This window comes from Trachurus trachurus (genome assembly GCF_905171665.1).
Source record: "Trachurus trachurus genome assembly, chromosome: 5".
Lineage (NCBI taxonomy): Eukaryota > Metazoa > Chordata > Actinopteri > Carangiformes > Carangidae > Trachurus > Trachurus trachurus.
In genome coordinates, this window is record NC_139896.1 from 24,873,594 (window position 1) to 24,898,956 (window position 25,363).

Below are 25,363 nucleotides of genomic sequence, written 5' to 3' on the forward strand. Positions count from 1 at the left end.
CAGCATGTAATTTAGCTAAGGGCAACATAAAGGTCAATAGCCAGCATCATTTTGTTAAGTGTGACATAAGGCTAAAGTTGAAAGCTAGCTACAGTAATGTTAATTAGCTGAAATGTAAACTTTAAATTAAATGTAACAGCCACCTCACACATCCAAATCAGAAACAGAGGAGACTTTGGAACAGTATGGGTCACAAGATTTTTCTGGCATGAAAATGGGAAATAGGCTATTGTAATATTCACAATTATTAGTAATAAGATACAGATGTTTCAACCTTCAACTAGGATTTTGTTGAGGAGAACAGGGCATTGCAAGAAAATGCAAAAAAAGAAGAAGAAAGTAGCCTACCGGTACGATCTATATGAACCCTTATTGTGAGTCACTCCCATTTGCTGTGTTGAAGTTACTGACTTAGGCTACCGAGTAACTGCTGTTAATACCATCTCAACAACTCCACTAAATCTTTTGATTTAAAAGCACTTTAGTGGACAAAAAGCCTCCTTTTCTCAACAGGGCTTTTATTGTGAAACATTTACAGGCTTATGCAGGTTTAAGTTAAGTGGATCAAAATAAGTCTAAAGTGTTGAAAGCACAAAGTGTGATTATATTGCTGAATTTATCAAATCAAAGTGGTAGAAATGTAGCCTACATTATGATTCACCAGAGGAACCATTAACATGTTGGGTTTGTTCACATTCTCACTGTAACAACCACTGCAGCCTCCAGGGGCCGCTATCCACCAGTACTAAGATACTGTGCATTTGATAACAGACCAATTTAATGCCTTTGGTTTCCCTCAGCTCCAGTAAGGTGCCACATGACTTCCTTTCTCTGCAACACTCAGCTGGCCAGTGCAACACTGCCACCATGTGGACACGAGCGGTGTGTCCACACGGTGAACAGAAAAAACAAACTGTAGGACGACCAGGACAAGATACATCACATCAGAGAAATAAGTTCAGAGAACAATAATATAATCTTGTGTTGTGTGTCAGCTGAAAAACACACAGAAAACAAAATAACAAAGTGGTTTAACGTGCTATCAAGTCTAAATAATATACTAAAACATCACATCGTACACATTTTCAAGTCAAAAACATTTTACATTACAGCTTTTACTCTTTTGTGTGTGGCACTTAAAGTGAAACAAGTTTTATGTTTCAGTACCAGTTCAACAAATAGGCTACAAACCCTGATTTCATCTGTAAAACATAACTTGAATGTTGGTTTTGTAGTGTGTGCTGCCTTCCTGCTGAGAGATGATTTACCTCCATCTGCTGATCAGTTGCTTCTCTTCTTCCTTTTCTTCTCTCTCCGTCCGTCTCCATCTCCTTTGTGTTTCTTCACGCCGCGACCATTTGCTTCTTAATGAACTCAATCACCTCTCCTAGCTTCATGCCTCTGCCCACGAGCCTCTGACAGCAGCCTGCATTTCTCACTGAGGGAAACTCATCCTGGAAGGTGTTGTCAAGACAACTGCGTTTCTAACGGTAACTGTGTTGGCACCGCGGCAACCAGAGACTCTAGTTTATTTGGGTTCATTATAGTTTGTGGGGGGGTTGTAATGTCAAGAAGCTGAAAGAGGAGCTCCAGGCAACACGAGTCTCCACTGCAGACTGAGTGTGTTTGGAAAAGTTTAAACCTGGGCTGACAGACAGTTTGCTGACGTACACTTCATCAGCACTGACTCACTGCTGTGTCTCTGCACCCTCAACATCAACAAACACATTTAGCACCCTCTTATTTATTCAATTTTTTTTATATTTATATTATATATATTGCTAAATTCCTCTTAGTCACATGCTTGAATCTCTCCAAGAGGGACTGGGTGGATTAGACCAGGAAATAGAAAAATGATAATCCCTCAATTGAATTTCATCCTCCTTTTGAAAACACCTGATTATGTAAAGGGTGTGTTACTGTAACGTCCTCCACAGCCACACTGAGATGCGGGAAGCTTTTGGGGGGATTGTATTAACACAAACAACCTGGAAAATGTTTGATGTTTTTTCTCCGCAGACACAAAAATCACATGTCAGAGAGATGATGGTGCTGACGCCTGTTTTCTAATCAAATCAAAGGCCCCACTTTGAATTTGCGGTGACACTTCAGCCCGTGGGAGGTCTGAACAAATATATGTGTGTGTGTGTGTGTGTGTGTGTGTGTGTGTGTGTGTGTGTGTGTGTGTGTGTGTGTGTGTGTGTGTGTGTGTGTGTGTGTGTGTGTCAGTGGGCTTTATAAAAGGTCTGGAGGTCGAACTTGGAGTCACTTTAGTGTCTGATCAGTGGAGGAGCTGCTGTCATCAACAGGGACCATGTAAGTACCTTTAAAGAGCATCATCACCTTAAAAAAGCTGTAAATTTTAACACATTTTCATATCAGTCTATTTCAATTTATTTCATCGTTGTGTGATTTGTTTTTTCAGTTGTGTTTTAGAGTAATTTCCATTGATGTGATGGTTTGTGTTTAAATTGTTAAAACTGATTTTCCTGTTTTTAGGCGGTTAGAACACCATCGTGCTCTATTTCTGTGTTATTTTTTCTATAATAGGAAACTGTAAAAGTGAACTTTACCTTAAAAAAATTCTTTTTTTCTCTTTCTTTCTTTCTTTCTTTCTTTCTTTCTTTGATGGTCAGATTAAAAAATGCTACATTTAGAAGAAGAAAATTATGGAGTGGTAGATAGACTGAAGACAGGACAGAGGCAAACACATAGAAAGATCAATTGGCGATGGAATTGAACCAATCTATTCGTCATTCACTCTGTTGAGATTTGGCGTCTGATCATCCTGCTGACGTTAAAGCCAGTGGTCAAACAAAAATATATAGCTATATATATAATAATAATAATAATAATAATAATACATTTTATTTATAAAGCGCTTTTCAAGAACTCAAAGACACTGTACAGGAAGCAAAAAGTATTACATGTACAATAAATCCTTGTCCATTTAAAACATTCACAGACACATTCGAATTGCAGGGCAAAGGGGTCGCGCTGTGTTTTACTGAGAAATTTTAACGTTTTAGTGGAATGGGAGAAATTTATATTTTACAATAGTTTTTTCTGGCTTCTATTTTTTTCACTCAGTGATTCATATTTACCTATGCTTTTTCTGCTCTTTTTTAGCACTGAAGAGTAAAATTGTGGTTGTCGTTTTTTACTAATGGACAGGGTAATTATACACAGCATGAGGCATCATAAAAGATGGGACAATGAAAATATACAATAGATCATTTGTATACAACATTTGAAGATTTCCCTTTTAATAAATCAGGATGTCAATGTGTTGTTGAAAATAATTTGGTTGGATGATGAGCTGCCTGTTGGTGTGTTTTCCATTGTTCAGCAGTTTGATCTGACAAAGGTCAGGGCAGGGGGGTATCTGAACATTTGTGTTTTTTTTTTTTTTTTTGACCATTCATGGGTTGTTGTCAGAGTAGTAATTTATGGTTTATATATTTGAACTGAGTTAAAAATTGACCTCAGGTGATCCGGGGGGTAACAAGATAATTGTGTCATAAGAAAAGGTTTCTCCAGTAAACCTTTACATGTTTTGATGTAAGTGCCTTTCTGTCTTGTTGCAGAAGATGCAGATGTCCCACAGACCTGTGCAGTGGCTCGCTGTCATGCTTCTTGTCATCTGTGCAGCAGGCCAGTGTCAACAGAACGAGAGGTGGGACATTTTTAGTTCTATGCTGTTTTCAGACTTGCTCTGCTCTGCATGCACTGAAAAACTGAGCTTTGAAAAAAAAGTGGTAGTGAGAAAATATTTGGAGAGTATCAGATGTCGCCTCAAGGAGATTCCCATTGTAAATTTCATGCTCAAAATCAAAACAAAACAAACAAAACAAAAAGTCCACAAAAAAATGACAGGTTTACATGATGTATCGCATTAAACTTTACAGATTATCAAAGGTTCAGAATGGAGAAAATGTAGGGATTTTTGGGTCATCACAGAGTACTTTAACAAAATTAGAACCTGTTCTCTCTGATTTCTTTTATCAGTGACATAAGAAAATGATCAAATGGTTTGGTTTTTAACTTAAATTATTCACTGAAAATGTCATAGAATATTTATTCAACCATAACTTCAGACTGATGATTTTCAGCTTTTAAATATCATCTTGTATAATTGTCTAAAACCTGAGTGTTGATTGACTTATGAGTCGATGTGAACAGACTGTGCTGATCGTGACTGACAGATGATGCTCCGCTCTCTCTCCTCCGTCTCCTCACAGCCGCCGAGCTGTGACCGAGCACCAGCTGATGCACGACCGTGGCCGAAACATCCAGAGTCTGAAGAGGCTCATCTGGCTGTCTAGCGCCATCGAGGGTCTCCACACTGCCCAGACCCGCTCTGCTGCTTTCAACCCCACAAAGGTCTTGAACCTGGATCTGAACCCGGCGCTGGTCTCTGCTGCTGGGAGTCCCCGGCCCGCCCGGGTGCAGAGCCTCCTGAGAGACTTCTTTAACCCCTACCTGACCCAGCTGCCAGACAGAGAGCCCTAACACCACACTGGAGCACAGCCACAGACATTAAGAAAATATAAATTGCATTGATCGTTTGAACAATAAATAAGGTTTGTCGATGGGCTCAGCCACAGAAAAAGAATAGATATATACATAGTATATTTTGTATGTTGTACATGTTCAGTCACGTTAATTTTAAATCAAGGGCTGGGTGATACAACAAAAAATAAAAATTCATTTCAAGCTTGGGGACAATTCTCAATTTTGATAAAGTTGATTTTTAGACAAAATACAGCAAAACCAAAACATGACAAAATCTTTAGGTCAACTTGTGCTAAACTGTGCTAAACACTGTTAATATTGTACACGAAAACTCAAGTTTAATTAGATTGAATTAATTCTCTGTACTGCCCAGACCTGATTGCTTTATCTCCCACTATCTTCAAGCATGCATTTCCAATCTCTTCCAACAAACTCTGCACTGTCTGAAAATCTTTGAAAGTCATTCCTTTAGCACTTTGTCATCACACTACCACTTTCTAAAATACTGGCATACTTTATCTACTCAAAGCAAATCAAAAGGTTTTAACTCGAATGAATCAGGATATAAGTCCTGTGAAGTCCTGAGCTCTGTCGGTCCCCCATCCCCCAACAACCCTCGTATGACTTGTCTGCGGTACAGTAGCTACAAGAAGTAACACTTCCTGCTTTCAGTGCTTCAGAACATACCCATGTATGGCATTTACATTTCCTTCAAGCTGTATTTGGCTATTTAGACTTGTATTTCTGTAATTTCAGTGACTTAATTTTGTCACATCGGCCCAAAGATTCAGACAAAGCTCTGCTGCCTAAAACTACCACTGTATCATCAACAGATAATGTAAAGTGGTAGTAAAACTGTAGGCTATATCGAAACATTCAGGAACCAGTAACACACAAGAAGAAGTAGCTACATTAGATTATAAAACATCGTATGCCTGCTTAAAACCTCATTTTAAATCCAGCTGATAGTATTTTTACAATAGCTACTACAATCACAGAACAGTATGGACAGGAGGATTAACAAAAACACCTTCATTCATAATTTGAAAACCCATACCAGTCCTTTCAACACTGCTTCTAAGTTTTGCTATTCCAAAATAGCCAACGCTTGCGTTAACAGCTGTTTATGAGAGATTCAGCCATTACTGTGTTGACCATACTAAAGGTTATAAATTGACCTCTGAGCAGTGCTACGTCCTCGGGGCGTGCAGTGACTCTGTATTGGAAAGACAAGATGGTCTGGCTGAACTGGGGTTTGCTGGTTAGCATGCCAACTTCAGTATAAGAAGTAAATGAAGTAAATGAATTAAATGAATTTCTTTACGCCACCGGAGACAAATCAGTACAGTAAAGGAGCTTAGTTGACATTCAACTTCCAATGTTTTCTTTTAACTTGTGACACAGCTGTCAATGATAATACTGGCTATGCAGCATTAGCAAAATGTAGCCTACAAATAGCTTATTTAAAACTGTAGCTGCCATGGACAGGGGGACTGATGCAGTTTTGTGGCTAAGGGAAATATAAGGCAGAAAATAATGCACAATATGAACACTTTACATTTTAGTATTTGTGTGTGTATTTAACATTTTGTATCATCAACATAAGGTCTTGTGCAAGCTCAGTTTTCAGCATGTATACAAATGTGCATGTTCATTATTATGTTCTTTGCTGCAGTGTGTGATATTATCCATGTAACAGAATCTACATGTTCATTTGTTTCTTCAGTACAGATAATTGGTTGAAAAGAGAAAAAAAAACCTTAGCACTTCTGTACTACTGTGTTTACTCCTATCCTATAATTTGATATAGTGCGAACTATAGGCTACTTCCGGACTGAATCAGTGTATGGGATGACCTTATTAATGAATTTCATGTGTCTGATGATTAATTCTCTTTGTGCATGCAAGAGATGTGTGACTGTTTAACAATGATTGAGTGCCTGCAGTTTCATCTTGTGATAATTTATATTAAATGTTATGGATGCATGGATGTGGTCTGTGTGATTACCTTTCTGCTTAAATTTCACAACTGACTGACCATTTAATAAAACACAGTTATAGGCTAACTAGGTATATAACTTGCAGAAGCCTGCCAGCTAAGGTGATTGCAGGGGTGCTGCCTGCATGGGCCGGGCCCTGTAGCTAGACATATAATTGTTGTACAAAACGTTTGGAAGGTGGAGTCTTTTGTAGCCTACTTCTAATCCAAAAACAAAAAGAAACAACTCTATCAAGCCATGTCATGACATGTCATGACTCATGAGTCATGACCTATCAAGACCAAAAAAAAAAAGCAAAAACATCTTCTTCTTGCCACTCCATGCAAAAATGTCTGTACCTTATTCTGTTTTGTTTGTTAATTTGTTTTTTGTTTTTTGTCTTTTTAAGAATTAAGATCTTCAAGCTCTTAAATTAATTTCAATGTCATCCAAACGTTGATGTTCCCCCTTCATCCTAAACTCGACCTGCATCTTCAAGAAAGCTCAGTGTCGACAGCTTCAGGGCTTTGAATTATTATTTTCAGTTTCAGTTTTAGAAAACCTTTGAGGCTTTCCCATGGATGTATAATAGATCCATGGGCTTTCCAGGCAAATTTCTCCCTTGTAGGTGGAAGGTGTCTCCCTGCGAGGCTAAACTCAGGGCCGAGTTAGAGTATCCGCGTAATTATCGCGAGACTTCCTTGACGGCTGCTACCGTTAACTAGCTTGCTGTGTTAACCACAGTGACACCGGTCGTGGTGATCCACCTACAGCTGCAAACGTGTCGTCGGTATTTTAATTCATAACGGTAAAACCAAAAAGTAACCGGGCGCAGAGAAGTGCTGTCTGCCGGCTTGAAGCGCCGTCGCCTCCCCTGGGACTGTCCGCGGCTCTCGTCCTTTAATCGGCCAGGTCAGTCGGTGTTACATCCGTCGGCTCTTTGGGTTAGCTCGCCAGGCTAGCTCGGGCTAGCGCACAGGGAGGTGTCAGATGCAGCTGTGTCATTTTATTTCAGTGATATAATTGATACAACAACATAGGTTTTAAAGGGGTGAGAACAAGCCACACAGAACAAGTTACAACCAGTCCAGGGCGTGCTCGTCTTCAACACCGGCAGTGCTAAAGTGAAGTTAGCCAACAGCAAGTGTGCTAGGCAGCGTTAGCACACCGCCGAGGGAGGTCGATACAGCGGCTGCTCGGTGGTTCATGTGTCGCTGACAGTCACAAGAAACAGCGGAGTGTCGTCAGTGCGCTCCATGAAGCGGATGTTTCACACTGTCGTTGATTTGAGCAGGGCTTAGCTGTCGCTGGATATTGAAGCCAGTGACAGGTTTGTACACAGGAAATGTAACATGTTAGGTGTGTGCTAGCTGGGGCAGACATCTGATACCGCTGTACTGCCCAGGCACTCATGTAATCAACAACACTAACATCAACACATGTGACAATAACACGTGTGACAGCTCAAGGCAGGTTCTGGTCAGTTTGGTGCTTGTACTCCAACCCTAGTCTGGAAGAGATAAGATATCATGTACATGTGCACATGCTATGTAAGTATTTGTAGGTCTGTAGAAGTTTTAAAATCACTGAATTTATTTATAGAAGGTGGTAGGCCCATATTTAAACATTTTCTCTTGCTGGAAATGGGCAGTAATACTAGTTCTGGTTGTCATCTGATCACTGGGACTTGGGTGATGTTCATATAAATGTAAAGTTCAACAATCAATCCTGGGAATTTCTTGGAGTTCACATACACACAATCTGACCAGTCAGACCTGTCAAACACTGTCACCACTGGTAAATAGGAAGTTCATCTTGTAATACGCACCTGCAGTTTTAGGCAAAGAAAACAACCAAAGTGAACTAAAAGTATCTAGTTATCCACATCACACACAGTACCTGTTATCTCCGTGTTGAGGTGCATCTGTTATCAGTGGATTTCGCACCTTTTACAATCCAATCATTTAATGGTATTCAAATTATACAGCCTACAATTGATTGTCAGCTTAAGGTGAAGAAAGCAAGCATTGAGACAGACACCTCAGCGTTACACAGATGCTTTAGTTTTCAGCCTGCAGAAGCACACATGTGTTGAGCAGGTGTGTTTGACCTGTAAAACTGGCTTTATAGCCTAAAATTACTGTCCAACCTGCTCAAGCAGAAAAAAGAAACATCTGCAGTACCGATAATGTTTACGGAATTTTTACTTTTCTTTTTTTTACTTTTCTTACTGTTCCTACTGTATATGTCACCAAGTCGACAGGTACATTCAATACAATTATGACATGACATAACAGTATTGTTTATTCATTCATAAATTATAATAAGTTATATAGTTATTTCGTTTTGTTTAAATTCCTGGTGAATCAGCTCTGTCACAGGGAGACCTCAGTTCATTTGGAAAACACTGTCATTGTTGACAGCTCTCTTCTGTAGCTGCATGAAATAACATGAGTTCACTTTGTTATTGACACAAAAGTAAGTAGTAATTATTTAGTATATGGAAATGATCAGTCGTTAACAGATTGTGGTCGCATTAAACAGAACAAAATTTGAAATAATTTCCTTTGAAAACTGAGGGACATCTTTCGGGTTTGACAGTTTACAGAACACAGGATTAGTTGCTAAATTATTTCATATCATTGCAGTCTAGTAAAAAGCTTCATGGGTGACCTGGAGCTGTGTTCATCAAATGTGATATTTTCACACAATAGCATGATGATATTGATTTTTCTGTCTAAGGTATCATCCAGCCCCATTGTGGATCGTTAGCCCCTCCGTCAGGACAGTGGCAGAGGCAGAGGCAGAGCCATCCCGGACCAGACCAGCAGGCAGCAGGGCTCCATGAGCACGACGGGGCAGCAGCAAGGGGGGGGCCTGCGCTCTCGCCGAGCCCTTGGCCGGGACAAGGAGCCTGGGCAGGGCGTGGGCATGGAGGCAGCCTGCTGGCTTGCCCCCGGAGTGCTGCGCAGGCTGATTGAGCTGCCTTCACCCCCCCTGTCCCGACACCAGCTGAAGAGACTGGAGGAGCACAGGTAACTCTATGTACAGTAGCCCTGTGGTGCAGCAGAGATGCGCTCTGAGCAAACCATGGCCAACCGAGGACTCCAGTCGAGAGCTCTGTTAAGTAGCTGCTTGAGCCAACATTAGCTCCACAGACCGAGGACTAAATCAGAGGTTTTCAGTTTGACAGTTTAAAATGATATGATGTGATTTCCAAACCCCCAAATTATAAAGAGGACAACTTTTTGTAATATTTTCTGTTTTTGATGACTGACATTTGAATTGTCACTTGGTCAGCATGTTAGCATTCTGTAATTGTATTTAGATATAATTCAAATTTCACTCTTGAACTACAGTTTGAATATAAAAACCAATAACTGGTCAGCTTTAATCATTTTAATAACGGCTAATTAGGAGACAGGACTGACTGTTTCTGGACCTCCCTGGGTGAGTGAGGTTGGAGTCATCAGGTCCTCACCTGGCTGTTGTTGGTCTCTGCAGGTACAGCAGTGCTGGACGCTCCCTGCTCGAGCCTCTAATGCAGCGTTACTGGGAATGGTTGGTAGGACGAGTCCCGTCCTGGATTGCCCCCAACCTCATCACCATCATCGGCCTCGCCACCAATGTCTTCACCACCCTTGTGCTTGTCTACTACTGCCCAACTGCCACTGAACAGGTGAGTCATGAGACGGTCTTCATTTTAAAACATGCATATAAGTAAAAGGCTACAGATCACATTCACGCAGACACTTATCGCTCTCGCATTATCTCCACTTGCTTCTTTGCTTTACTTTTAGTTGTCCTTGTAAACTGTCCATTAAACTCAATCTAAGCAGATTTTTGACATTAAAAGATTTACGGGACTATGATCTGTGTCAATTTATGTGTGAAATTTTTTTTTGAAAGATGAGTTTATTACTATTATTAAGATCCATTAAATCTTAAAACTTGGACTGAAGATTTTGCATAATTGTAAAATAATTTGAGGATAATCTAGAAAATGTTACAAAATGGTAAGAAATGTATTATTTACAGTCAGAAACCACCAAAATGCTATTTTCTCCTAATCTATATTTTTAAAGCTAAAGATAATTCACTGTCACATCAATGGAAAGCAGAACGGTAGAAGCCTGAGAAATTATTTAATTGTTTTGCTGATTAATGTTAACAAAGACCAGTCCATATATAAAATATCAGTCCTTATTTAATGAATAAAAAGAGTTAGATCTCCCGAAACAGTCCTTTTATCACTTACGGGGGCCTGGAGATTTGCCTAAAGTGAAACAGTTGTCCACTACACACTGAATTAAAGTCAGGTAAGGTCAATGAATGAAGTTATCCGGTCGTGATTAAAATACAGGTCGGTTCAATATAGGTCGGTTCAGGCTTTTCTTGGTCAAACCATAATAACCTCAGTATCTTTACAGTGTAAATGGAAGTTCAATGAAACAAGATTTCTGAAGGCACATTTTCACATTTTACAGAGGACTCTATTGATCAGGAAAGTCTGGACAATGGAATTAACCATTAGATGATGAAGGGGCATCTGAGACAACTATGACATATATTTCGCACAATGTGTGTTGGTGGGCTTTGAGGCAGCATTTGTGTGTGTGTTGTTTCAGGCTCCTCTCTGGGCGTACCTGTTGTGTGCAGTGGGTCTGTTTGTCTACCAGTCATTGGACGCCATAGACGGGAAGCAGGCCAGACGCACCAATAGCAGCTCTCCGCTGGGCGAGCTGTTTGACCACGGCTGCGACTCCCTCTCCACAGGTTAGTCAGTCTCCTGTCCACCTCTGCAGTATCTCAGTCAGTCTCTGTTTAAACAGCCTGTGTTGTTGAAATTGTCCTTGTAGTGTTTGTGGTGCTGGGAACCAGTATAGCAGTGCAACTGGGCACCAACCCGGACTGGATGTTCTTCTGCTGCTTCGCTGGGATGTTTATGTTCTACTGTGCCCACTGGCAAACATACGTGTCAGGAACACTGCGGTTTGGCATGTGAGTCAACAAAAGCTGCTTCATTTCCTTTTTTTGATTTGTTTGTTTATTTAAAAGTGAGAAGAAAACTTCCAGTCGTGCATCACAGTTCATCCTCAGCTGGTCTGGGGGTTATTATTTGTTGTAGTTCCACCAATACAATGACTGTTTCAGCCAATGAAAACAGGAGGTCATGAAAGTCATTGCATAAGGAGACTCATTGAATGTAGTGTGATACTGATTTAATATTGCATTCACTTTTTTTAAGAGTCAAGGGTTGATAAAGCAAGTGCTCAGCTAGGAAAGCAACTAACCCCCACACTGTTTTCCTTTTTATTTGGCTGTTCTTCATTTGTTTGCACAACTTTTAATGTGAAACTTGGCCTTGAACTCCTGCTTTTATTCAGTGTTTCTGTTTTGTCTGTGGTGCACCGATAATTACATTAAAACATGAAGTTAAACAACCAGGTTGATAGCACAACTACTGTAGCTGTATTGTAGTGGAAGTCATTTCAGTATGTTGCAGTGGCTCCATGTGGGGTCGAGCTCCAGTAAATGTGGATGTATCTGTGTGTAGATTTGACATAACAGAGGTGCAGATCTGTCTAGCAGGATTACAGATGCTCACAGCCACTGTGGGTCCATGCCTGTGGAACATGATGGTAAACCTCCTGGCTGCTGCTGCTGCTGCTGCATGGCTCACTGCCGCCTGCCTTCACACTGACTGCTGCTGAGCTCCACGGAGGCACATGTAGAATTTAAATTTAGTCCCTCCTGTTGAAAGGTGCAGTCGGTAAATTACAACCCTTCACTAACATCGGCTGACGGAAACTAACTGTGGGAACACTGTGTGAATGTCCTCCAAATATCATAGTGTTATTTCATTGCTGAGGTGGATTTTGACATTGACAGACAGCCGTGTTGCTGAGTTCAGAGTGATTCAAGTGACTTACCACCAGAAGTAAACACTAACATTAGAATGCCGATATTGATCATTTTTAATTAATGTTTGCTTTTTAATCTCTAACACTGCTAAGACAATACCCACTGTATGTTAGACTGGTACATGTGAGACTTGCTTTTGTTTGTATATATAATTGAAAATTGTCTATATATGAATTTGATACATAACAGGACATAATACAGACTGTGACAGACATATTGATTTTGCAAAGGCTTGGAGATTATGCAGCCAATTATAATCAAATTCATTTGAAATATCAACTGATCATAAATGGGTGTACTTGCAGTCTCAGTAAATACACACACCCAGAAGGTTTAGCTCAGCATAAAGACAAGGACCAGGGAGAAACACTTTGCCTGGCACTGCCCAGTGTGCAAACAGGTTCACGTGGAAAAATGACAACTTGTGCTTTGTGGTGAGTTGCGTGCTTGAGCCGTTTGTAGTGACCAGCAGTGACAGAGGGAGCAGGCCTGATTGGGTGAATCACTAACACTTGAAACGCTGTTAAACCACCATTGTTTTGTTGACGGAGCCAGTGAAATGTGACTGATTGTCCCCTCTAACGTAGCCACTTCCCCGAGCCTCCAAATTAACCCTTTGTTGTGCAGAGGAGCACAACAGTGTCCCATCAGCTCCTTGTTCAGCAGTGTGTTGTGGGGAGGGAAGGCTGCAGGATGACTGTGTGCTGGTAGACATCACTAATCCTCACTATAAAACTTTCTGCTTTCTCCTCCCACTCAGCATTGATGTGACTGAGGTGCAAATCTTCATTATAATCATGTATTTGCTGGCCGCCGTGGGAGGATCTGCTTTGTGGCAGTCACTGGTAATTGTGATTGGTTCTAATTCCTACAGACTGAGATTAAAGAAAATGATGGCATAATTGTGACTGTGAATATTAATGTTGGTAATTCTAAGATAATTATCATACTGCTGCAATATTTTAGTTTCGACTGTCGTAGTCATTACAAATACACTTAGAGCGCTTTTTGCAATACTCTAACATTACTCATGATGATGCTTCCATTGTCAATGAAAATGTGAATGTACTAACATACAAACATAGTTGGAAAATTTCCGTACTATCAGCACATACTTTGATTGTAAATCTCTGTGGTGTATTATCAGTCCTTAATTTTAGTGTTTTTAATCTCTCGGTTCCCAGATTCCGATCCTAAATATCCAGATGAAAATGGTTCCTGCCATCTTCACTTTTTTAGGAGCCATCTTCTCCTGCACCAATTACTTCAGAGTTATTTTCACAGGAGGTGTGGGCAAAAACGGATCCACAATAGCAGTAAGTTGAAGAAACCTCAGATTTATTTCCTGTTGGCATTGAGGGGATTTGTCAGAGCTGTGGGTTTTCAATAAAGTAAATCAGTAGAAACATGGAGAGGAAAAGTTTTAGGCACATGTTACTGTGTTAATAGCTGTTTGATTAATATTTATCATGCTTAGAAGTCAGTTAAATATGTAGTTATAGTTTGGAACAAAATGCCTCATGTTCTGACATATAACATTTCAGAGAAGAAGAAATCTCTTTTGACCTGTTGTTGTTTTTTTTCTCGTCTCTGCCCTCAGGGAACCAGCGTCCTCTCTCCAGTCTTACATATTGGTTCTGTTATAATTTTGGCAGTGATGATATACAAGAAGTCTGCTGACCAGCTCTTTGAGAAACATCCGTGTCTTTATATCCTGGCGTTCGGCTTTGTCTCTGCCAAAATCACCAATAAATTAGTTGTAAGTCAAACACACCTCTCTTTGTTGTGAGAGGGAGGTCAACCATGATGCTGAGCTCCCATAAACTAATTGTTCTTGATTTAGTGGTCTTCACTGACCAATACGTTTAAGATAAAAGTCACAACACCCTCATCTACATGTTTTGGACCTTATGCAATGCAACGATTTCACCTGAAGTCAGGCCACCAAATCAAACTGTGCCAAAGAATGTTAACACGGTTTCTATAATATTCCTGTTTCCATGTGTGTTGTTTTGATTTTGAATGTGTGTGGCCTGTCTGTCCACAGGTAGCGCATATGACAAAAAGTGAGATGCATCTTCACGATTTAGCCTTCCTGGGCCCAGGACTACTGTTCCTGGATCAGTATTTCAATAGTTTTATTGACGAGTACCTGGTGCTGTGGATTGCATTGGTAAGTACACACATGGGGCCAGCTCCAGATAAATGTTTTCAGGAATAATCACACGTATCAGATTAATTTTAATCAGTGACATTGATATTTACTGGCTCATGGTTATATTTCCTTTATGATGGTTAAATTTCTTTGTTGTATGGAAGACCAACTCTTGACAAGAATAGTGAAAATATGTGAAATGTAAGGAATGAAAATATGAAATATAAAGTCAGAGGTTGTAACTGTGAGATAGGATGTCAGATTATAAAATACATTAGATTAAAAGCAGTCAATATTGATTTAGTTGTTTCTCTCTCTCTCCTGCAGATCATTTCCTTCTTTGACTTGGTGCGTTACTGTGTCAGTGTTTGCAACCAGATTGCCTGCCATCTTCACATTTTTGTTTTCAAAATCAAGCCTTGTTCAGTCCTCAGCTCAGCTCCTCACTGAGGACATGCCGGCCATTACTGACTCTGTCCCTTCCCGTTAGCCGCACTCATCTTTTCTTCCCTCTGTTTTCCACGTAGAGATGCAGGGGATGACGTGGTGTAAAGTATGTGCTTCTGCCAACTGAATGTGAGGACAAATAATATATATTAAGATACTCAAGTATTACTGTCATTGTTTCTTTTTCACCAGTGCAGAATTGAATTTGTACCAGTTTCATCTTCTGCCCCAGTAACGATAATTCTCCCCTTGACAAACTCATGGTTACACAGAGCAGATATTTCAGGAGAGTACAGGTGCTACTCAGTGAGTTCAAGGAGAAAGACTTAAGTTTGTTTTAACTGTTTGTGTGCAAGAAAAAAATGTATAGGAAACGAATCAAAATCTTTTCATTTCATGATTATAATTTTTGTAATATTTGCATAACTTTACCTTTTTGCTATTGTAAATACCAAACTGTTACGGTGTCTGTGCTTCTCTTTTAATTTAAAAAATCCTGCTTCGACACATTTATGAAAACTTCCTTCATGTATATGTTTTTAAAAGATCGACATCTCCTGCACATTATGCAAAAAAAACAAAAACAACTGTGTGACTGTTTTACATCAGCAAAAATGCGGTTTTGGAGGAAACTTAATACCAGCTTTGTTACATTTTTCTTTTACATATCAGAATATTTTTATTGAACAAACCTTCATTATTATTTACTGTCTGTTTTTCAGCTGGTTTGTTGACTGTAACCACTTGGTTTAAGGCCCATGTGGGACCTTGGACTGCAATCCATGTATGGGGAGGGGGTTTATGTAATTATTATCATATGCAATATTATTTACTTAAATATTCATCTAAAGTTAACGGTTTGGTTAATGCTTCATGGGGTAAGTCTTCTCGATGCGTCATTCACTTTATTGTAAGTTAAAACAGACACGCTGTGTGCATATGAAGAAATATATTTTAAGTCAATACAGTCAGAGCTTTGTACACGTGGATGAAAAGGTCTGAGAGCGAGTGAGTCGACGTTTGATCTCAACAATTAACATAAATGTTTGGATTTTCTCACATTTTGGGTTCAGGTGAGGGTCGATTAGAACAGAGATGGAGTAAATTTAATGTAGCTGCTTTGAATCGGTTATTATTTCAACTTTCACTTTGTTGTTGTCGTTACATATCACTCTACTGTCACTCCTTCAATCACTCCTTTTCTTTACCTCTACCTGGTGTCATTTTTAAATTTTCATTATCATCAACAAATCCCATGACAAGTACTTCTCTTCCTGTTTAGTTTCTTTTTTCATCAAAGGCTCAGCTGTTTTCTAAAACAGCTGGTGACTGAGGTTTTGACTGAATGTTGCACAAGCAATATGGTTTAAGTGAAATCAGGTCTAAATAATGTACTGTATGTGTTCACGACGATGAAGGAACTTGTCAGTCACAATGTGTTTTTTTTTGTTATTAAAATAATTTGTGGACAATAATGGAGCTCAGTGGCATAGAGAAATTAAATATATCAGGTAATAACTTGACATTTTTTTTCAGTGTTTTCCAGCCATTTCTCTGAAAACCTTCATAATTTCCCAAAAATTAGCAGGTATTTAGTAAATGGGAAATGAAGAAACATTTCAGTAATTAGCTGGGAAGTATCAGAGCCATAAAATAAAGCATTAGTTGGATCAGTTCATGGGATTTATTGTCAATAATGAAAATAGAGAATGTGATCTGGCTCATCGTCAGCGTTGAGCGCCGCCTCCTGCCATGACGGTTATTGTGTGAACACTGCACTCCTTCCTGTGTCGTCGGTGGATGAGTCTTCATAACCGAACCACTGTTGCTAAAATGTGTTTGTCACTAACACAAATTAAGTTTCCCCCTCAAAACCACACCTGCTGAAGCAGAACAGGTGTATGTGGGCTGAATGTGTAGGAGATGAGGTCACATGATGACATCACAGTTTTTAAGGTGGTGACTGATGAGAATCGGATCAAACCTTGTTCCTGACAGTTAATAAAGACATGTTTATTTCAAGTGTGGCTGCTGCTCATTCTGCCTCCACCTCCCCCCTCGACCATCTGATGCTGTTGTAGTTCTGCACAATGCGTGTGTTTGTCTTCTGTATTCATGTGGACAAGCATAGCATAGATCAGTCTCTGGCTTTTATGTATTGTACCTGTTGCATTTAGCCTATTATTGAATGGTCCCATCTACAGAAACTAAACCTTTATAGTTTATTTAAAATGTTGACTAAGATCTAGAATATACAGTTCTCTAAACACTGTTGAGAAGTGTTAAAGGGTCATTTCACCCAAATCACTGAAGCAAGTTGAAAGAAAAGAATGGATGTTTAAAAGAAAGATATGCTAAATTATAGGCTATCATGAGAATGTAATATTAAGTCAACAAAATAATTTAAAACAGAAGAGTTGCAGTTTTATTCAAGAAAAATTCTTCTGTTTTAAAATGGTATCACAATGTGTTGAGGGTTATCAAGGAAAGCTATTGGCTTAAGAAATGGTGATAATTTGGGTGCAAAGAATGAGATTGTGAAAAAAAAAAGATAATTTTGAAAGATAAACCCAATAATATGATGGTAATTTTGTCATTTTTGAGTAGAAAATTTCAAAAAAAGGAATTAAGCCAGAATTTTTGGAAAGCAAAATCACAATTATTTCTGTGGCGGCATTAAATCAAAGGTGCTGTAATGTTGTGAAAATTTGAAATGGACATTTAAGGGATACAGTAAGTTTACAAAACTGAAGCTTTAAAGTTGTATTTTGATTCAAAAGGCAATACGTGAATAAAGATGTAATATCTGAGAAGAAGGTAATTTTACATTTTCTCTGAATGTAAAAATAATTTAATGAGAATACAGTTGTACTTTTACTAGTTTTTCTAGCACCTCAAACTAAATTGTCAAATGTATTTGGACTGAAGACAGAACTCTCAGAAGTGAGTGAACATCTTAAAACCTCAATACACTGGGTGTTTGGTGTTTGAGTGTATTGGCATAGAATGAAGTGTTTCATGATGTTTACCACCACTGTCATTCCCCCAGTCTCTCTCCAGGTTTTCCTGTCTCTGTTCATTGTCCTATTAAATAGCCTAGACATAAAATATCAGGCAGTGTCTACCATCTCATAGCACTGATAACTGCCTGTAACACTGTGATCTTCTGTGTGGAGGATCTTTGCATCAATCTGAGCCTCCTCTGACCTGCAGTCCCGACTCAGGCCACCATGGCACAGAGAGAGCGACGCTGTTCCTGCCGCTGCACCTGCGAGACAGCGCTCAGGGCGGAGAGCGACGCCGTATTTGTTGTCTTGTCAGTGAGCGGCGCATGCGCACTTCACTGACGGAGAGACATCACACGGTCTATGACCCCGGCAGCGCCGTGACAACTTAAACACTGGTTTTTAAATGGCAATTTGACGCACACAACTCACACTACACCCACCCATTATGATCTACTTTTAACCGACGACTGGTTACCAGGTTCCTGTTTTTAACGAAGTGATCGAGTAGCCTACTTTCTCTCGCCGCAGCAGATTATGGTTGCAGGAGGACTCTAATAACGTGAGTGTCATTACGTTTTTGAGTGTGTGTGCGATAGAAACCGCTTTACCTAATGTGTATGTCCTCAGTCCTCTAGCTGTGTGGTCCAACTGTTAAAACTGTGGAGAACTATTGATTTATAACAATTGTATTCAATAGAGATGATAGATAGTCTAGATAGCTAATATGATTAGAAAGAATTAACGTGTATCACATTCACTGTCGGTCGTTATCTGTGTGCTTTGGTGCCTTATATTGTCTTCATGGCCCTACATGATAATGTGCGATATGTGCAGCTTAGTTTTTCAAAAAGCCTAATTGTGAGTCGGTGGGCTTTTTTTTGATAGTAACAGCGGAACAGCTGGTTTCACAGTATATTCCTGTCCTGTTTCACTTCCCCAGCGAGAAAACCAGAGGTTTTTGAGGAAGTGATTTTTATAATCTGCCATTGTCTTTTTTAATGATTTGAAGTTACACACACAGTGAATCCCAGCTGCAGTCGTGGATGGGCCTGTTTGGGCTCATGTGGGATGAGTTTGTAGGAAATCACATGACCACATCCCATATGGATACAATCTTAATGGACTAATCCCTTACAGCTGATACCTTGATTTATGTTCTCTGAAGGTCAGCTACGAGTTAGCTAATGATCACAACACAGTTTATTTACCAAATCTCATATTTAATCTGTGATGATCATGTAACTAACAAAGACTATCGTTGTTAATGCATTCATCTATTATCTTCTTGAGTAAACAAATAATGGTTTGGTCCAGGTTTTGGAAAATGGTGAAACATGTCTAAATTAACATTTTCAGACTTAAACAGGCTTAAACTCAAAGGGATTCACATTACAAAGTTAAGAAACAGAGCATAGGTAGAAAAGATGGAATATGCTGGTGTTTGTGTTTAAAGTGGCTTAATAAACGATGTATTAATTCATTCATTCATTCTTTGTTGGTTTATCAATTTATTAAACTGGCCCAGGTTGGCCATCACATTATTTCACCAAGATCCTATCAGCCTCAAATGGCATCACAGCCGGATATTTTATCAAAACAGATCAATATTTATCAAATATAAACACAAGTCTCAGACCCCTATCATTTGGGTCTACATGTTTGGATTATTAATGATTTGTTGTTTCACAATCCTGTAGTCGGCTACTGTCGAGGAAAACTGCTTTAGTTTGTATCATTATCTTTTTATTGTATTATTGTAACTGCAGCAGAGATATTCGATGTCAATGTGTACTATAAATTGATACGTGTCACTCATTGTGTGTTGTGTACAGGACGAAGCCAGCAGCACGCACACGCACGCACACACACACACACGTACACAGGGTGAGGAGCCATGTGGTGGTTCCAGCAGGGTCTGTGCTTCCTGCCCGCTGCTCTGGTCATTTGGACAGCGGCGTCCTTCGTCTTTGCTTATGTCACAGCGGTGGTCCTGAGACATGTGGATCCTCTTGTGCCATACATCAGGTCTGATTCTGGACACACACATTACACACACACGTCTCAAAATCATTGTAACCGTCATATTTTGTTTAATTAATTTCATTTAGTTAAGTTTCATTTAAAACCGATTCATCAGAAAATATGGTTCATCACATTAACTGATAGTAAACTTGATTTTTTTTCTGTTTAATTCAATCTGCCACTTTTCTCTTTGCCTTTGTTGCGTGTTACAGCGACACAGGAACCATGGCACCAGAGAGATGTGTGTTTGGCATCATGTTGGATGTGTCAGCTTTTTTAGGTAACGATAAGGTCAAGTCTCAACCTCTCAACAGCCTTTTGAAATGTCCACACACACGCACACGCACACACACACACACACACACACACACACACACACACACACACACACACACACACACACACACACACACACACACACACACACACACACACGCACACACACACAAACTACATCCTGTGAAACAGTCTCATGACACCTCATGGCATCTCATGACAGCAAGGTAGTTTGCTTATTTCCTCCCATTGTTCAACTTCTAAAATTATAGGCTTCAAGCTTTAAAGGGATAGTTCAACATTTTGGCAAATTGGCCCATTGCCATAATCCCTATAGTTTTAGGAGTAGGTTCGTTACCTTTCAGAGCTACACTATGGAGGCTCATGGAATTACTTGGTTTGGTTGGATTGTGTATTTGATGAGGGAAACCAAGAAACCCCATTAGCCTCCGTAGCGTAGCTCTGAGCAGCTCGCGGCTCTGCTCCGCTGTTCTAAAAATAGCTTATACTGACAATTAAAGGTATCGAACCTACTCCTAAAACTATAGGGATTATAGCAATGGGCCAATTTGCGAAAATGTTGAACTATCCCTTTAACAGTATAAAATTATTTAAATAATACACCAAAGTGAATAAAAAGGTGTTGGAAGTAAAAAGATACGTCTATGTAGAGTAAAATGTAAGCAGTGTTACTTAGTTACTTGTTACTACATTCATTCATTTTCACAAAATGTTTTTATGATCATTTGTTTTTTAAACCCATGTGTTGATTGCTGTGTGTGTGTGTGTGTGTGTGTTTGCAGGTATGGCGACAGTGTATGTGCGCTACAAACAGGTTCAGGCTCTGACTGGTGAAGACAAAGTCAGACTCCACAGGCTGAACGGCTTCGGGCTGCTGCTCGGCGTCATCAGCTCCTTGGGGATGTGCGTGGTCGCCAACTTCCAGGTGAGCACAGCCCGACGTGGACTCATTCACACCTGCACAGTGTGTTAACGTATCAGCTGTGAATCTGTATGTGTGTGTGTGTGTGTGTCAGAGCAGAAGACCACACTGTTCTCCATGCACCTGGTGGGCGCGGTGCTGACCTTCGGAGTCGGGGCTCTCTACATCCTGGTTCAGACGCTGATGTCGCTCAACATGCAGCCTCACGTCCACAGTAAGACCATCTACCTGGTGCGGCTCGGCATCGGAGTCTGGACACTGGGCAGCATCATCAGCAGTATCCTTTACCACAGAGGACAGCAACACAACTCCAAGAGCAAAGTCACTGTGATTGTAGTAACTAAGGAAAGAAAAAGAGTTGTTATGCTAAAAGCCTCCAGCAGAGAGATTAAGCTATGTGTTTGATTAAAAACATGCATCATGAGAAGCAGTACACACTTTTGGAAAATACTAACACAAGCCGAATATGACAAGAGAAATGTTGTTGAAGCAGAACATGTCTCAAGAAGAAGCTGTGAGCCTTAACAGCCTGTCAGTGTTCATATCATCAGTCATCATGTACAGCAGCCTGCCAGGGGTGGACGTACCGCACAAACTGCACTGGATTCCTGGAGAGACAGTCAGTCGTCCCTTCTCTCTTTATTTCCCTGCGTGTGTGTATGTGTGTGTGTGTGTGTGTGTGAGAGTGAGAGTGAGAGTTTGACTTCAGCGTTGATACTAAAATTATACTTTGAGAAGTGTGAACCAAGTTCTCGGAGGTTAAACACAGCTTCACAAGAACTTTGTCTAAATGGACCAAAACATTTAAATCACAACATCTGTTAAAAGATGTAAAGATCAGACTGGACAAACAGTAAATGTTTCCTTCAGCAGCTGCAGCTTCATTTTTAATACTGAGTTATTACACATTTTGGTCAGCTTCATCTCAAAGTATTTAAAGGGATAGTTCAACATTTTGGCAAATTGGCCCATTGCCATAATCCCTATAGTTTTACGGAGGCTCATGGAATTTCTTGGTTTCCTTCATCAAACGTATCAAATACACAATCCAACAACTCCAAAACACTCTCATGGACAAATTGTGACCTGCACATTCACTATGCTATGAGATAATAACGGAACGTTATGAAACAGAGTTGTTTTCAAGGCAAATGCAGAGACTGCTTGCCAAAAAACTGCCCTAACGGGAACATGCATCAGCTGTTTTGCATGAATTTACCTCAAAAACAACTATGTCTCGTAACGTTCAGTTATTATCTCATAGCGTGGTGAATGTGCAGGTCACAACTTGTCCATGAGAGCGTTTTGGAGTTGTTGGATTGTGTATTTAATGAGTTTGATGAAGGAAACCAAGAAATCCCATGAGCCTCCGTAGCGTAGCTCTGAGCAGCTTGCAGCTCTGCTCGGCGGTTCTAAAAATAGCTTGCACCGACAATTAAAGGTAACGAACCTACTGCTAAGACTATAGGGATTATGGCAATAGGCCAAAATGTTGAACTATCCTTTGGATGCACAGGCACAACATTTAGGTTTGTAAATTTTTGTTTTTCTGTTCCCAGGGTTACACGGCTCACATCATCAGCACCATCTCTGAATGGTCTCTGGCCTTTTCCTTCATCAGCTTCTTCCTCACATACATCAGAGACTTCCAGGTACTTGGTCTGATTTTGTTACCCTTCGCTTCAGTTGTAGGTCTTTTCCAGTCAAGTCAATTTGTTTACTGTTGTTTACTCTTATATTAAGGAAATTCTTATGTTTAATTTTTGTGGTTGTCCAGTTTAGAGACACTTTATGTTCAGATGTATCACACTGTACAAGGTTAATGACTTAAGGGAATAATTCGTTTTTTCTTTGTCTTGTTTGCCTTGTACCATAGAGGTAGATTAGCAGATCACCACCACTCCTATGTTTGTACAGTCTAGCTTTATTTATACTACAAAAAGGGCTTGCACCTACATGCTAGGGCTCACTTTCAGTTTTGAAGTTTTGATGTGCTTCTTCCTGTAATGTAACGTGACCTGTGGACAGCCAGAGCCATGGTTGGTACTAGTTTCTGATTCTGGTGGAGATTGTTCACAGTGACAACAACAACATGAACATGTAGCAAATCCATCTCCATGCGAAGCCCAACTACTAGGTTGCCACAGCAATAAGTAACGGCACCTGGGACGAAGTAGCTCCAGCTCCTCCAAAGAACAAGTTCTTCATTTTCCATGTCTGGTTCTTGGTGAGATTAACGTGACATGACGTGACGTGAGTGACAAGAGCTTTCTGGGTGATAGTGGTTTAGCTGCTCCAAGGCTAAGCCAGGCTAACCACGTCATATTTAATGTATGAACGTCTCAGAGTGGTGTCAGTCCTCCCATCAACCACTGTGACACAAAGAGAAAAAGACTCTTTGAGTAAAGGTTTGGGTTGACAAATTGCTAATGAATCCTAACCTCAACCTTTTTTCTTCTTTTTTATTTTGGAAGAAAATAACCCTACGAGCAGAGGTGGATTTGCAGAGCAGCCACCTGTATGACTGGCCACACGGACATGTTGTCGCATCACATCATCTCAAGCATGAAGCCAATGAGTCCTCCCCACTGCTGGCAGGAGGAACGTGACTAGCAACAGAACCTGACTGACAGCAGCTGCTTTTTTTACACCAAATGTTCACCTTTTCTATTCATGTCTAAGAAACAGCTGTGGTGGCTGTGAAAGGGATCAGTTGGCCAAAAACATATCCTCTGCCTTCCCTCTAGTAGTAACATGGTTTTATGTGGAGTTTTCTGCCTCGACCTCATTATAATGGAGGTGAATGGGATTTAGATTGAGGTGCCCACAGCATTAAAACATAAGTCAGTCAAAATGAGAAAGTCTTCACAGTGAAATTCACTTCACCTCGACTGTACCAGGGTGGACATATCTCCAAATTCTGATCATGCCACCAGAGGAAGGAGTTTTGATATTATTTTCTATTATTTGGATGAACTAACTCCACAAATGTGATGCTTTTGCACTTTTCCCTCAAACTTAATGGTTCCTGCTCAGCGACTTTTTCCACCAGCTGCACTTTATATCAATGGAAGTTTAAAGAGTTTCTACTTGTTCTTATTAATGACACCCGCTTTTTCCTCTATAAGCCCACCAACGGTCATTTGGTGGAAATAAAGTAATAATAGATTAATTGATTGATTGATTGACTCTATGGGGGAAACACTCAGAGCTGCACTGAGTTTACAGTCTGTTCTTACTCTTTAATACTTTAACTATCTCTGAAACCAGCCATTGTTTTGGTTCGGTCACTATGTTTCAAAGATTTCCTCTTTTTTTATTGAGGTCGGGTGTAGGACTGACAATAAGTGAACAGCTCCCCCTGCTGGAGAGTCAGTTTGTGCTAAAATGAAGTGTCTGCCATTAGAATTATACAGCTTTACCATTTTTTAATTATAATTGATTGAATGCATTTAAACATAGACGTTTTCAACGTTTCATTTTTAGAGTTCATATCAGAGTTTTTTCCTTTGTTGCCTCTGGATTTCCTTAAACAAATGTATTTAGTTAGCAGCCCTTTTGTTCACTGCCCTTGCAGGTCATGCAGTGAAATGTGAAATGATTGGGGCTTTGCATCATGTTGCTACTAAATGAGCCTTTCAGAAAACACATTGCTCTGTAAAGCTACAAATGGTCAGAAACTCCTTAATTCCTAATTGTACGAGGTGAGGCATCAAAGCTCTAACTGGTCAGATTCCTGTTAACGTTTAACCATAACTATTTGATTTATAGATAGAACTGTCCTTAAATTACATCTCATAAAACATCTTTAATTTTTCAAATGGCACACTTCAGACTTACCAGGACTTGCTGTCAGTTAACTGAGAACAAACTGTATCTGCAAATAAACATTGATATTTAATCAGATAAAAACCTGTTCACTATTTTGTATACGCTGTACTGTTTGCTGAAAATAAACATTTATTTCTTCTTGTAGTTACTGGTGACACTTATGCTTCACGGTGGAATCATGTAAATATAAAATCTCTTCTTTATGTCATATCTAAGATAAATTTTTATCAATAGGCTATTTAACCACATATCAACTCACTGA

General features: G+C 39.8%; 3 protein-coding genes across 4 annotated transcripts; all 3 read left to right on the forward strand.

The window, feature by feature from the left end:
- Positions 1-3,590: 3,590 nt before the first annotated feature.
- Positions 3,591-4,512, forward strand: pth4 (parathyroid hormone 4; the record flags this gene model as incomplete). The annotated part of the gene is made up of 2 exons (XM_083972146.1): positions 3,591-3,676; positions 4,242-4,512. 2 exons carry the CDS (start codon positions 3,591-3,593, stop codon positions 4,510-4,512), a joined length of 357 nt encoding a protein of 118 aa, XP_083828272.1.
- A 2,706-nt stretch (positions 4,513-7,218) lies between these two features.
- cept1b (choline/ethanolamine phosphotransferase 1b) lies at positions 7,219-17,027 on the forward strand. Of its 2 annotated transcripts, none has more exons than XM_083971761.1 (10): positions 7,219-7,406; positions 9,237-9,529; positions 9,999-10,173; positions 11,123-11,270; positions 11,354-11,495; positions 12,052-12,136; positions 13,604-13,735; positions 14,020-14,178; positions 14,467-14,592; positions 14,902-17,027. In XM_083971761.1, exons 2-10 carry the CDS (start codon positions 9,339-9,341, stop codon positions 15,022-15,024), a joined length of 1,281 nt encoding a protein of 426 aa, XP_083827887.1. In that variant the 5' UTR covers positions 7,219-7,406; positions 9,237-9,338; the 3' UTR covers positions 15,025-17,027. The 2 variants fall into 2 exon arrangements, with proteins under 2 accessions (XP_083827887.1, XP_083827886.1); XM_083971760.1 differs by lacking the exon at positions 12,052-12,136 and adding an exon at positions 13,180-13,264.
- Positions 17,028-18,370: 1,343 nt separating this feature from the next.
- Positions 18,371-25,239, forward strand: LOC310986002 (DNA damage-regulated autophagy modulator protein 2-like). Its single transcript, XM_083971693.1, has 8 exons — positions 18,371-18,588; positions 19,862-20,054; positions 20,264-20,331; positions 21,131-21,273; positions 21,370-21,547; positions 21,807-21,889; positions 22,830-22,922; positions 23,745-25,239. The coding sequence occupies exons 2-8, from the start codon at positions 19,924-19,926 to the stop codon at positions 23,877-23,879; spliced, it is 831 nt and encodes a 276-aa protein (XP_083827819.1). The 5' UTR covers positions 18,371-18,588; positions 19,862-19,923; the 3' UTR covers positions 23,880-25,239.
- The last annotated feature ends 124 nt before the right edge of the window (positions 25,240-25,363 follow it).